The sequence below is a fragment of the Lissotriton vulgaris genome, chromosome 12 (genome assembly GCF_964263255.1).
Source record: "Lissotriton vulgaris chromosome 12, aLisVul1.2, whole genome shotgun sequence".
NCBI classification, from domain to species: Eukaryota; Metazoa; Chordata; class Amphibia; order Caudata; family Salamandridae; genus Lissotriton; species Lissotriton vulgaris.
Window position 1 is genome coordinate 297,872,704 of NC_141700.1, and position 15,142 is coordinate 297,887,845.

The window sequence follows — 15,142 nt, forward strand, 5'->3', positions numbered from 1 at the left end:
GCCAGGTGGCCCATAAGAATGAAGGTGCAATTTGCGATTAGCATTTAGCTAATTGCAAATTAGGAATTTCTTCAAGGGTGCAGGGGTGTCTCAAGAACACCCTGCTGCACCCTGAAAAAGACATTTGGGGGCATATGGCGCACATACATGCCCTAAGGGCATGTATGGGCGTCATATGGCACCTTTTGTTTTTTGGAAAAAAGCTTTTTGAAAAGAATTCGCAAATTACCGCCAACTAGAAGTTGGTGGTAATTTGCAAATCCTTAATGGCATTTTTTGAATATTTTTTGTTTGATACATTGCATTTAAGGAATCGCAAAATTTGCGATTCCTTAAGTGCAATCGCAAAATAAGGAATTGCAAATTTTGCTATTCCTTATTTTGCATCAAACATGTTTGATACATACCATTTGTCAAATTAGCATTCGCAAAGGCCGAAATTCGCAGAATTTCGGCCTTTGCGAATGCTAATTAGCTTGATACATATGGCCCTTTGTGAGGTGTAGCTTAAGTTTAGTATTTCTTTTGCCAAGAATCTATTCCAAGAATTCTCTAAGGGTCTAATCAGCTCCGTACCTTGGTTTAGAATGAAGGAGGTCTTGTATCTCTCTCTCAGGACTTGATTTACCAACAACCCGCAAGGGTAGCCTGTAAACACTGGAGCTTGATTTCTCGGCAGGAGAAAAGACAGCGTCTCTCTCAGTGCGTCAGCTGGAGGGTCGGCTTTCTTCGGCTTATGCTGTAGCAGGGCGTCGGGCAAGTAGATAGTCGAACTGCTCCAAACCACTGTGTCTTTGCCTGGGCAAATGTGGGCATATTTATACCTTGAAGGTGCTGAGTTTGATGTAAATTTGGACATAATAACGTCATCAAAGACTCAGTTCTTTGAAAACTCCATGAGTTCTTGGATAAATCAATATTCATGCAAGGGGAAGTCCTTGAGTGCTAAAGGTGGGTTTTTCCAAGAAATCGTTGTGGATTCTCGGAGCTAGTGGAAGTAGCAATGCCTTATTTGGGCTGCATAGGCTAAGTCTAAATATAGTTATGATTTCTATGCCTATATAAGGATAGGGTGATTTATACCTATATATGGGCATGAATCTGGAAAATTACACTAGGCTTCTAAATTCATATCCCACAGTGTGGGACTACCGACAGCGATACACTTGTTTATAATGAAAACTGCATGTATCTCATCTCCAGTGTTGGTCCATTATGTTCAACCATCTATCCATTTAACCCGGAAATTTTTTATTTTATGCTGCTGTAACCTGGCATAATTTTCAGCATCTCACATTATGCTTGGCATGCAAAATATCTGAGATTAAGATATTACAGCATGTCACATAACAGATTTTGTTTGGGTAAAAAGCCTATTGCGGGAACACTGGACTAATGTGATTGGACAGACACGATTTATTGTGATGCATGTAACATGTGATTTTGCGTCCTTGCATCCAAAATGGTCTGTGAGAATTCTTTTCACAGTGAAAAAATAGCTCAAAATTCCAGATCAACATTTCCCATAATAATGCTTCATTCTGCATCATTTTATGGGATTGTAGGTAATTTACACAAAGAAAAGTATGTGAATGTCACCCAGCTCTGCTATCCATTATCATGCAACATATTGTTAAATGGATTTTTAATTGACTTGTGTGAAGATGTAGGCCTGGGCGCCTGGGAGTCTCATCACTTTGCTCCTTCTCTGTCTGCAGGAGTCTGAACCTTTAGACAGTACATCTACCTTGCTGGACATTAGCAGTACAGTTAATCTCTCTAAGGTTTGGGATGCCAGAACTGATGAGAGGATGAAGAAAGGGAAGGAGGTATGTAGTTTCTTGATAAGTTTAAAGAAAACCATATGTGTGTGGAGTATAATGGGTTGGAAAGGTGGTGGTGCCTTATGCACAGATACATTTTACCCAAAGAAAGAACAATGTGTATGTTTTGACTGAAATCTGGACAGCAAAGCTATTATTTATGTCACATATATCTTACAGTATCAGATATCAGATAGTGAAACTGCCCTTCAGATTAAACAGGCCTCACTGGTTAAACCTGTTAGAGAAGTGTAATCCCTCAAGTTGCAGCTCTTGTAGGTCAGGACTAATAACAGCACAGCTAGACTTTATGACAATGATCTTACAGTCTAATGCTTTTGGCATGCAACCTCTACTTTGGGTTACACTAATCTAACATATTTTACATTAGGACAGCAAAACAATGCTTCAGATTATTAAACTGGAAACCCACCCTGCCTTCTCTGTGCTACAATGTATGCATGTAGGTGTTTGGTGTTTGTATAGTGCAAAACTGGCCCAAATACTATGAGTCAAGGGCTAGCATACAGTAAATGGGTCCTATGACAATGATAAATCCAGTCATAAACTTTCATTCATAACGAGATTTACTTTTTGTTCAATTTCCAGCAACTCAGAATGTTATTCTTGGCACCCATAGATTGTTTTACAAGTGCCTATGATACCTGCTCTTGTATAACCCATGCAAGAGATAGGAGAGAGGGTTTCAAGTAGGGTTTGCCTTGTAAAATTAAGAATAGCATCAAACATGTTCAGTTCTGGGCATCCTCAAACTTCAGTCTGATACTTTTAACCCTGGAAGTGGTTGGAGAATAACTTCACCACTGTTCTGGCATACCTCACCTTCCAGACTGGGCAAAGGAATAGATTATCCCCTCATTTTTGAGGGCATCAGAGAAGGAACTCTCCAAGGAGAAAATAAAACTTAAAAGAGTCATAGAACACTCCCATGCATATGCGTTGAAACTGACAAATGGTACAGTTTACCAGGCGTAGGTCTTGGAATGGTTGTGAAATTAAAAAAGTAGTTCATCTGCACCCATTTATAGACATAAATCTAAGGGTGCAGATTTAATACTTTTGTGAATAAAGCTCAATAAGTGATTAGAGGGGAAGGCATGGACAAAGAGGGCAGTTGCCCAGGGCCCCTCGGATAATTAACTTTTTCTCAATTTCACTTTGTCTATTTCTCTATCTCAACCTTTAGCATATCATTCAATGTTGTTTGCCATCATGAGGCTTGAACTAGCAGAAAATGGAGGGGCCCCAAGCAGACAACACTGTGGGAAGGGATATCCTGACAGAAGAGGCGGGCTGTTTGTTACCATATTGTGTGATATGGTTAGAGATGCAAAATGTTTAAAGGTTAAAGGTTTTTACATGTCCAAAGGAGTAGTGTATTCATTAAAATAGTTGACTGTGTGTTACTGTTACTTTACTTGACCACAACTGTGGGCAGCTAAAGGCAATGAGCTCATTTTGCCTTTTTCAGTTGCAATCAATCAATGCATAAAAAGCAATATAATACAGATAGCATTTTACACAGAGACTTATTAGCAAAGGAAATAAATTACGTTAAAAGAAGGGTTCAGAGTGGAGGTCTGCCTATCCACAATCCTGCGGTAGGGTAGGAGCAGGAACAGGGTGGCAGCTGAGATATGAGGGTTCCAAAGGGTGCAGAAGGTCATTCTCTCTTTGGAAAGCGCTCACTAGGGGAAGAGGCAGAAGCTAGGGGAATGGAGGGGGTGTCAAGGGTTTGCACAGGGTGAAAATCAGGGGGAAAAAAGCATCATACTTGCTATGTTTTGATCAAACAGAAAGACATTGAATATAGTTTATAGGTGATATATGAATAGCATACTTAAAGACTGGCTTAATGATGGAAATGATTATGATTGCAACATATAACGCTAATGTGATTCTCAAGAAGCAGATGTTTGGGTCAATTTTGAATTGGTTACGTCTTGAAAAGCTGATGCGAATTTTTTACTAGAGACCCATTTAAAAAAACAGATATCTGAAGGTATGGGCATTTCAACGGTTTTCAGATGCCTTCTTTGCATCTTCTTATTCAGCAATATGGGGGGTTGTGATCTATCTATTAGAAGTTTAAATTGGCATGTCATGGACATCAAAAGAGACGACAAGGGTAGATGGATCTGGGTCAGTGTTAGAAATGGAGGGGCCTATAAATCAGACGCTTTCCTGACACTCCAGTGGCGCACACCTCTCAACCATATCTGCGAGGCCACAAAAAGCCCCTTTGTGTAGCTTTTCATGGCTTCATCAAAATGGACTAAGAAAAAACAGTGCAAGTCACTACATTATCCTACTCTGCGCCAGGGAGGTGTTCCATAGGTGTTGCGGTGGGTTTTCCCATGCAACACTCATGGATTTTGACGCTGCCCCATATTAACATAATCATGTAAACCTGGGCCAGCGCTAAAACCTTACGCCTCCCCAGAGCTGGTGTAACGAAGAGAAGTATTTTTATTTTGCCTCGTTTTTACCTCTTTTTATATGTGCCACATTCTGGAGCACACATTGAAAGAAGTTTGGACTGTACTTGTGCAAGATGGTTTACCCTTCCTGCACAAAAACAATCCTGCATGCAAAGCAGACACCCTTGCACCATGATGTAAGGGTGCCTGCATTGGCGCTAGGCAACACTGTGCACCAGCACTGGCGGAAATTACAGGAATGCAAGTATTTCATAAAAACAGTGCATTCCTGCCCTTTCACATTGGCATAGGGCAGCACCGCAAGAAAACTTGTGGCACTGTCCTATTCCAACCTCCTGTAAATGAGGCCCGGGGTTTCTAGTTATCAGAGGTATGTACCCTGTCCAGGTAGGAACCACCACTCTATACAGGATAAGTCAGATACACATCCTAAATTAACATGTGCTCACCTCTGGTAGCTTGGCACTGAGCAGTCAGGCTTAACTTAAGAGTCAATGTGTAAAATATTTATGCAACACTTAAATTACATAACACAGTGAAAACATCACAAAAAGACTCCACAACACTTAAAAAAATAGGGAATATGTATTGGATTAAAAAGAGACCAAAACAACAAAAATGCAATAAGTAGAACTCAAGAGATGAATTTTTAACTGTGAAAACAGCGTTTCAAAGTCTCTCCCTGTCAAAAGGTTATTAGACGTTGCGAGGGACCAATGAAAATCCAAAGTTTAGATTAACTGCAATGCAGGGCAGACAGGCTACAGGACCCAGACAGGTACAGATGAAGATATACCGTGGGTGGAGCAAGTGTCAAAGTCAAGAGCCTGCTGCATTGTTTTTGGATCCTTGCAGTGGGGGTTTTGCATCATCGTCGAGCTCCGCTGAACTGCAGGCCCTGCGTCATCATCGAGCCACGCAGGCTGTCGTCATCTTGGGTCTTCATCGTGTATGCTGTTGTCATCGAGCCTCATCATCCTCATCAACAGTGAAAACACTGTTGTCAAGCAGCCACTGCGCCGGCGCCTAAGCGGGATGCATTGGTGCCAGTTGTTGCAAGGCTGCTGCTGCGCCAACATTCAGGGTTAAAACTGGTGCAAAACCCACTTCTGAGGTCCAGGACTGGAGAGGGGCAGCACAAGCAAGGGTGGAACCCCTAAGGTGGCAGAGACCAGCAGCACCGGAAGAGTTGCAAGAAGTCTTTTGTGTCCCTGGGACTCCCAGGCAAGAAGCAGCAGGCAGCAGGCCAACACAGCAGAATAAGTTGCAAAGTGGCAATCCCTCCTGTAGCACATCAATCAGCAGGCAGCAGGCCAACATAGCAGAGCAAGTAGCAGAGTGGCAGTCCCTCCTGAAGTTTGTCTTCCAGGCAGAATGCCCTTGGTTCCAGCAAAGTTCTAAGTTGGTGGTGTCAGGGGTCCAGTACATATAGCCCAAATGTACCTTTGAAGTGGGGAAGACATCATTGAGGCCTTTGAAGATCACAATGTCCCAGCCTTTCCTGCCCTGGCTCCATACACACTATGCAGCCCTTTGTGTAGGGACAGGCACATCCCTATTCAGGTGCAAGTGCCAGCTCCTCTCTCTCAATCTACCGCAGGCAGACCAATCAGCCTGGTGATGGGCCATCAGGATGCAAATGTCACACACACCCCTTCTCCCTCTGTGTGACTGTTTAGAGGGACTAGATGTCAACCAGGCATGTATTCAGAGACAGAGACACAGAATGGTTAAAGTAAGAAAACACCAACTTTCTAAAAGTGGAATTTTCAGGCTTCCAACTCAAAAAATTCTTTCACCATAAGTTGTGTTTTAAATTGTGAGTCCAGAGACACCAAACTACACATCTCTGTCTGCTTTCAATGGGAAACTAACTTAAAAGATGTAAAAAGCAATCCCAATGTTAACCAATGGGAGAGATAGTCCTTACAGTAGTGAAAAATGACTTGAAGTATATTTCACTACCAGGACATGTAAAACTTAAAAGTACATGTCCTACTTTTCAAACGCATGTCGCCCTGGCCATGGGGCTACCTAAGGCCTACCTTAGTGGTGACTTATATGTAATAAAAAGTAAGGTCTGGGCCTGGCAAGAAAGTTAACTTGCCAGGTCAAAATGGCATTTCAAATCTTCACACAAAGGCTCTGCAGTGGCAGGTCTGAGCTATGTTTAAAGGGCAACTGAGAGGGTGGCACAATCAGTGCTGCAGGTCCACTAGTTGCATTTAATTTACAGGCCCTGTGTATATATAGCACACTTTACTAGGGACTTATAGATAAATTAAATATGCGAATTATGGATTAGCCAATGTTACCATATTTAGAGAACAGAGTACATGCACTTTAATAGTGGTTATCAACGGTAAGGTGCCCAGAATCCTAAAGCCAGCAAAACTAAATCAGCAACACGGAAGGTCAGAAGACAAAAAAGGGAAACTAAGCTGAGGATGCAAGGTCTTACAGTCAAGGTCTCAGAAGAGAGGCTATATCTTAATATGGTAAATTACTATTGTCCAATTGAGGAAAACACGGATGTATAAACTTGCACTGGAAATGGAAGGTTCCATAATGCTAGGTGGAGATTTTAATTATATCCAAAATCTAAAACTAGATTCTTCAAATGGCCCACAAAAACAAACAAAACCAAAGATTGCAGCATGGATTCCTGTCTTTAAACAGCATTTTGCATTAGTTGACCCTTGGCATCTTGATCATCCCTTAACTAAATGTTTTCCCTGTTGCTTAAGGCAGTTTCACACTGGGTCCTGTCTAGACATTACTCTGATTAACATCTATGGCAAACAGAGGCTCTTCTGAGATCATTGAAAATGACTTTACGGATCATTCTGTGGTCTCAGTGAAGATTAATATAGGCATTGAATGAGGCTCTAGGTGAAAATGGCAGACTGACAGAATGCTTCTAGCTGATAATATCTGGGGGGCATGTCAAGGTTCAGATTGCTGAGTTTTTTGAGAGAACCCAAAATACTGCTACACATTGTATAGTTTGGGATGCCTTTAAGGCTACATTTAGAAGGTGGGTGAAACTAAAACGAGATCACTCAATCTAGAGGATGTTTGATGATGATGATTAGTATGAACTTTATTTTTTGTCACGATATTGTGATGAAATAATCAATGAAAATGCACTTATTTCAAAGGTTACGAGCATATTGCACTTTAATGTTTGTTTTTTGGGGTTATTTCCATTTTTAAAAGAGCTTAAATTAGATTTGATCAATTGTATGACTAGAAATGTCATTATCAATTATTTTGTAATATTGCACAGGGCCACTTTAAACCAAAATGTAATATTGAAGTTGAGACTGTGGATTGATTAACGCTGCCGTAATATATTTATCCACTCTGTCATGTTTTAGCGAGTTTGGAGACATGCTCCTTATCTCATAAACTGTCATCTCTTGTTTTTTTTGTGTTTTTATTTGTAACATTATTTTGTTTTCATTATTTCCTTATCAAAACTAAAATGTGGTTTAGAAAATGTTACATTATAAAAAGTAATTTGTATTTTTAATAAAGTATGCATTTAACAGCAGTACACCATTTCAATCAAAGAGAAGTGTTGATGTGTCAGGAACATCCCATTAAGCTTCATTAACCTTCACATTGTTATGTTATGTTATGTTACAAGGAACTTATCAATCGCTCATTCACCAGCGGTTTCTTGGTGCTGAGGGAGACGTGAGAAAGCAAAAGAGGATAAAGACCTAGGTATCATATCCCTGGGAGAACAGCCATGTCTTCAGTTTTTTTCTGAACGGTGCATGAGAGGTGGCCGTCCTGAGCTCCATCTGGAGCGAGTTCCAGAACTGAGGAGCTAAAACTGCAAATCGAGAACCACCATGTTTCTTGTGTTTAAAGGTGGGGGTAACTAGCAGATTCAAATGAGAAGATCGTAAATTATGAGTGGGGACATAACGTAGGATCTTGGATGAAATAAAAGCTGGACTGTTGTCATGAAGACCTTTAAAGATTGTGCATCCCACCTTGAAAAGGCCACACATAACCACAGGAAGCCAGCGAAGACTTTTCATCAGGGGCTGGATACGATGCCATTTATGTTGATGGAAGATCAGTGTGGCAGCCTGATTCTAGACTAGCTGGAGGCGTCTAAGTTGGTAAGCCGGAATACCTACACAGAGAGAATTGGAATAGTCCAGTCGGGAGATGACCAAAGCCAAGATCATTAAGATCAGAGCTTCCCGAGACAGAAATCAGCTAATGTTCTTAATTCTGCATAGTTGAAAAAACCCTGCAGAAACCACTGAGCTGATCTGAGCTTTCATTGATAGATCAGTGCTTAGCACTATACCCAAACTCTTCGCTGAACTAGCCGGGAGGGGAGGGTTGCCTAACGTAGATGGCCAAAAGTTGGAGTTCCATGGATTAGCAAGTCCACCAGTGAGGATCAGCTCAGTTTTATCAGGGTTGAGCTCCAGTTGATTTTCTTTCATCCACTCACTTATGAAAATCATAGTGTCTTGAAAATGAGACACAGAAGATGGATAATGATTAATGTCAAAGGCTAATTGAAGGTCGTCTGCATAGTTGTATGTCACGCCTTTCCTTTCCCGAAGAGAAGAGATTAAAGGAAGGAGGTACAAATTAAAAAGAAGCAGGGAAAGGGAGGAGCCCTGTGGTACTCCACAAGGTAGTTCCATCTTCTTTGAGGAGAAGTTAGCAAGACGTACCGATTGAAACCAGTTACTAAGAAAAGAGGAGAGCCATTTTAGGGCCAGGCCCTGGATGCCGGCACAACTGACACGGTCGATCAAGATGTTATGATCGACCATGCAAAAAAGCTGCTGACAGATCCAGGAGAACCAGGGCCTGGGTGAGCCCTCTATCTACGCCCCCTCTAAGGTCGTCAATAACTGTCAGGATGACTGATTCTGTGGAGTGGGAGGGTCGAAAACCAGCCTGATGGGAGTCCAAGACATGAAACTGTTCGACAAAGGTACTTAGTTGGGTTGAGACTGGTGCCTCTAGGACCTTATCAAGGTGAGGGTATAATGAGATTGGGCAGTAGTTGCCAAGAGTCGAAGGGTCCGCACCTGGTTTCTTCAAAATGGGAATGATTTCTGCATTTTTAAAGAGGTCAGGAACTAAGCCCGACTCAAGTGATTTATTAAGAAGAGAGAGTGGGGGATCTGGGCATTTGGAAAAGACTTCCTGAGAACATGTGGAGGACAACTATCCGTTGTGTAGCCAGAGCCAATTCTTTTAAGTAAACCGGGTATGTGGCAAGAGACCGCTCTTGCCACATACCTGTTGTGCCCATCGTTGTTGTTGCTGCCCACACCGGAGAAGCCTCGACGCCTGGGGAGACTACACTACCCAGGATCCCTTGCGGCTGTTGACGCAGAGCTTCGCGCCAGGAGGCACTTAAAGGCCATCCAGGGCTCCTGCGGCGCTGGAGACCGCTCTTGCCACATACCTGTTGTGCCCACCGTTGTTGTTGCTGCCCACACAGGAGAAGGACCGCGTGCTGTGCGCTGAGGGACGCCATTGTTGCATTGACGCCTGGGGAGACTACACTACCCAGGATCCCTCGTGGCTGTTGACGCCGCGCTTTGCGCCAGGAGGCACTTAAAGGCCGTCCAGGGCTCCCACGGCGCGGGAGACCGCTCTTGCCACATACCTGTTGTGCCCACCGTTGTTGTTGCTGCCCACACAGGAGAAGGTTTTGACAAAAAAGGGGGTAACCCTGTGTCCCTCAGAACCTGGGTAGGAGTGGTTAACAACAAAAGTGGTTCTGTCGGGTAACCGGATAAATTGCTTTTAAGAAAAGGCTGGGTTAGCTCCAAGACACAATGTAATACTTCAAGTGCAATTAAATTGAATTAAACCTCTCTGAAAACAAATATAGTTCAAGTTATTTATATAGGAAAATAATCACATTTGTAGAATACAGGAATTACTTCATTCCATTTCAGTTTATACAAATTCTAAGAACATGTGAAAAAGTGACTAGAGGTGAACAAAGTGAATAGTGCAGTATATTGAGCGACACTTATTTACAATTATATACAGTACTATACACGGGGAAGGGAAGGAAAAACAATTTTGAATTGGTGGTCAGTGTTCTTAATTAAAACTCCAAGGAGACAGATGGTTACTATGATCGTTCCTGGAGATATCTTGACCAGTGTTATGCGTCGACGTTTCGACCCTGTTGTGCCCCGATTGGTGGTCACGGCGGGTCTTTATCAAGACAAGAGGGGGGGGGGGTACAGGGGGGGGTTTCAGGGGGGATCACGGAGCCTCCGTGATCCTTGTCAGACGGGACTCTGATGCCCCAGAGTGAGCAACGCAAATCTTTCGCCTCTTCTAACTAAGGATTGACCTCCAGCTTTCCATACCAGGGTGTGACTCATTGCCTCCTGTGATTCCTGAAACCCCCCCTGTACCCAAGCAATTTATCCGGTTACCCGACAGAACCACTTTTGTTGTTAACCACACAGGAGAAGGACCGCGCGCTGTGCGCTGAGGGCCGCCATTATGCATCGACGCCTGGGGGGACTACACTACCCAGGATCCCTCGCAGCTGTTGACACCGCGCTTCTCGCTAGGAGGCACTTAAAGGCCGTCCAGGGCTTCCGCGGCGCAAGACGCGCACGACCGTCTTAGGCCTTCGTAGGCCGGAGGAGGCTGGGCTGGGCCCCCCCTTTTTATTTGTGATTGTTTGAAGTATCAAGACTACCAAGGACCTGGTTAGTGACACTTAGTCTAACTTACATTTCTCTGTGGCCCCTATGGCAACTAAGCGAAAAATTGGACAGAGGGTGGTTGGAACCCTGGACGCTTTCTTAAACTGGGCTGAATCCGTTTTGCAGCATAAAATAATTCTAACAGAAAAAAGACTCTCCTTGGGTATGCCTATGGGGCACAAAAGGTCATCCTTAGGGGCTATTAGCAAGGCAAAATCCCCAGTATTGGTTTCACAACCCATAGTCTATGCCAGTACTGAGCAACAGGATTTAGGGCCGGGCAACATTGATACTATAGATTTAAATTCAGAAGCTGACATAATTGAATAACCAAATTTGAGTGATTTTAGTGACCAGATTCCTGACCAGCGACTAAAATTAACAGACACTTTGTATACAGTCCCATTGAGTCCAACAATCATAGCTTCAAATATCTCACGGCTATCTAATACTCCCACTATTCTTCCATTAGACATGCATGAAGATGTTAGTTGCGCAACTAGCCCTGCTTTATCATCAAGGTTGCGCAAACAAAGGCCAGTATTGGGGAATAAGGGTCAAGACTGTCGGTCAAAAAAGAAAGCTAATCCCCCTCCGCCGAATTATAAGCCTAGGAAAATGGGGGGGGGGGGGGGGGGGGGGGCACTACAAATGAATAAATCAAACTGCGAGATGGTAACCAAAATAGTGCCAAGAAAATCAATGAGCACATAAACCGAGTTTGATTACGTACTATACACCCCCTGGTTAGAAAAAAACAACTGGAAGTTAGAGAATAAGATAAATCTCTCCTTTGAAATTGTGATCAAGGACAGAATGGATAAAGTAGAAGATCGCATGAGAGCAAGCCTTTGTCAGCTGGATAATAAGATAGAGCAATTGTGTAAATTAATGGGGAACGCTGGAAGGGGCAATGCCCCCATTTGCTTAACCGCCCATGTGGGCGGTGGTTATGCACACCCCCCAAACAAAACCGCATGGGGAAGCCGGCACTCTCCTTGATAAAGACACAAGGGAAAGGATAGATATTGGGCAGAGAGATTAAAGTTTGATAAGATCAAACAACACCATACAGCAGATAAAGGGACATATTGAGGGTGGGCATCTGTGACCAGCCTGACCCCTGCAGTAGCGGTCGCTCCTCCCTGGTATCTCCTCTTGGTATCGTAGCGCTTTGCTCCCCACTGCTGCCAAAAACAATTCTGACCAGCCTGACTCACATTTAATTGTTGCCTGCTCAGTTTTGTAGCGCTTAATTGCCTGCTCAGTTTTGTAGCGCTTAAATTTGCTCAAGCGCTCGCATTGCCTATAATAATATTTGTGCTTAATTGTGACTGTGTACTATCATAGCGCTCCACTGCTCGCATTGCCCGCATAGCTTCCTTAGTTTAATTTGTGCCTGATTGTGCCCATAGCTGCATTTTCACATCGTGCCCCAGTCTTGTTCTGTTTGCCTTGTTGTCGCTGTCATTTGGTGGTTGTGCCTCCAGCCCGTCCCCCCACCTCGCTCCCGCCTCCCAGCTGCCCCTCCCTCCCTCCGCCCCCTCCAATATCCATTTATGACAGATGGACCTACGCGCAGCGGACGGGCCCCATGCGCGCCGAAGGCGCGCCAAAGGTAAGCCCATCTACGCCCGTCCGCGCCTGGACCGCGGCCAGCGCCAGACCCCCTGGTCCTCGCAAAACCCACTCCTCCCGCATAACGTTTGACGCCGCTACCCTCTTTGCCCTTAACCCCGGACGCACACCACAATGCTGCGAAGCTGCCCCAGGACACACCCATGGTCCTTTCGCCTGCCACTCCTGCAAGTTCGCCTGCACCAGGACCCACCCCAAATCCACTACCTCCAAACACAGCTCCAACTCCAACCACCTGAAGTGCATCCTGCTGAACACCCGCTCGGTCCACAGACACGCCACTGAACTCTGGGACCTACTCGACACTGCATCGCCAGATGTCGCCTTCCTTACGGAAACCTGGATGGACGCTTCATCAGCGCCCGACATCGCCATAGCCATCCCGGACGCTTACAAGATCATCCGAAAAGACAGCACCAACCAAACAGGAGGAGGCATCGCCATCGTCCATAAGAACACCATCCGAATCACGACCTGCTCCGACGATAACCTAGCGACCGCCGAACACCTTCATTTCCAGATCCACACCGACCCTAGGACCACAATTAGAGGCACCCTCATTACAGACCACCAGGAACCCGCACACAATTCAACGAAGACATCACCGACTTCATCAGCCCACATGCCCACATGCCCTCACCTCCGAGAACTACATTCTACTGGGAGACCTCAACTTCCACCTGGAAAAGAAAAACGACAGCAACACCACCACCCTTCTGGACAACCTGGCCAATCTCGGACTCAAACAACTTGTTGACACCCCCACCCACCTTGCCGGACACACGCTCGACCCTATATTCACCTCCAGCAAACACATCTCCTTCGATCACACCACTGCTCTCCATTGGACAGACCACAACTGGGTTCACTTCAGCTACAAAAAGACCACGACCCACAACCCCCCACAACCTATTCCTCGAAGAAACTGGAACAAAATCACCACCGACCAACTCTTCACATCGCTAAACCAAAACCCTCCTGCCATATCATCGGACCCAAACCAAGCTGCCACCAAACTCACACAATGGACCACCCACAGCGCTGACGTATTAGCACCCTTGAAAAACCATCAGATCAAACAAGGTAGCAAAAAGGCCTCCTGGTTCAAAGATGACCTTAAGAAATCCAAGAAGTTATGTCGTACCCTCGAGAAAACCTGGAGAAAAAACCCAACCTCTGACAACCTGACCACCTTCAAGGACGCCACCCGCAAACACCACCAATTGATCCGATCCACCAAGAAATCAGCATTCAAGGATCGACTCGACAACAACGCCCACAACAGCAAGGAACTATTCAACATCGTCAAAGAATTTACCAACCCCACCACCGGCACCAACTACATCACTCCCTCCCAAGACCTCTGCGACTCTTTATCCTCTTTCTTCCACAACAAAAACGCCGACATACATAACAGCTTTGAAAACCAGTCCGATGAACAACCCACTCCACCCACCTCCGAACCAAAACAGCACTCTCACAACCTTTTCGCCTGGAACCCAATCACCAGTGAAGACACCATCCGCCTGATGAACTCCACTCACTCAGGATCGCCAACTGACCCATGTCCCCACCACTTCTTCAACAAACAGACTCCATCATCGCACCCCATCTCCGCGATGTCATCAACTGTTCCTTCAACTCCGCTACCTTCCCGGAAAGCTGGAAACATGCCGAACTCAGCGCCCTTCTGAAGAAACCCGCAGCAGACCCCCCTGAACTTAAGAACTACCGCCCCATCTCACTCCTCCTATTCCCTGCCAAAGTCATTGAGAAAGCCGTCAATAGTCAGCTCGCCGCCTTCCTTGAATCCAACAATTCCCTCGACCCTTCACAGTCCGGCTTCCGAGCCAAACACAGCACCGAAACCGCCCTCATCGCAGCTACAGACGACATCCGAACGCTACTGGACAACGGAGAAACAGTTGCCCTCATCCTACTCGACCTCTCCGCCGCCTTCGACACAGTATGTCATAGCACACTCATACAACGCCTCAACAACGTCGGAATACAAGGAAAAGCTTTGGATTGGATCATCTCGTTCCTCGCCGGAAGAACCCAGAGAGTCCACCTCCCCCCATTCAAATCAGAGGCCACCGAAGTCATCTGTGGTGTACCACAAGGATCTTCACTCAGCCCCACCCTCTTCAACATATACATGAGTCCCCACGCATCCATCGTGTGCCAACACAACATCAACATCATCTTCCTACGCAGACGACACCCAGCTGATCCTCTCCCTCACCAAAGACCGAAACACCGCCAAAACCAATCTACACGAAGGAATGAAAGAAGTAGCCGAATGGATGAAGAACAGCCGTTTAAAACTTAACTCGGACAAAACGGAAGTCCTCATCTTAGGATCATCCCCCTCTGCCTGGGACGACTCATGGTGGCCACCGGCCCTGGGTACAGCACCCACACCTACAGATCACGCACGTAACCTGGGCTTCATCCTAGACTCCTCCCTCTCGATGACCAGACAAGT

At 45.0% G+C, this 15,142-nt stretch overlaps 1 protein-coding gene across 1 annotated transcript in view; it reads left to right on the forward strand.

The window, feature by feature from the left end:
- Positions 1-15,142, forward strand: part of LOC147674007 (uncharacterized) — a 640,165-nt gene that overhangs the window by 272,774 nt on the left and 352,249 nt on the right. Inside the window, exon 12 of the mRNA XM_086945549.1 lies at positions 1,719-1,829. Coding sequence (XP_086801675.1) covers positions 1,719-1,829 — 111 coding nt within the window. The remainder of the gene's footprint in view (positions 1-1,718; positions 1,830-15,142) is intronic.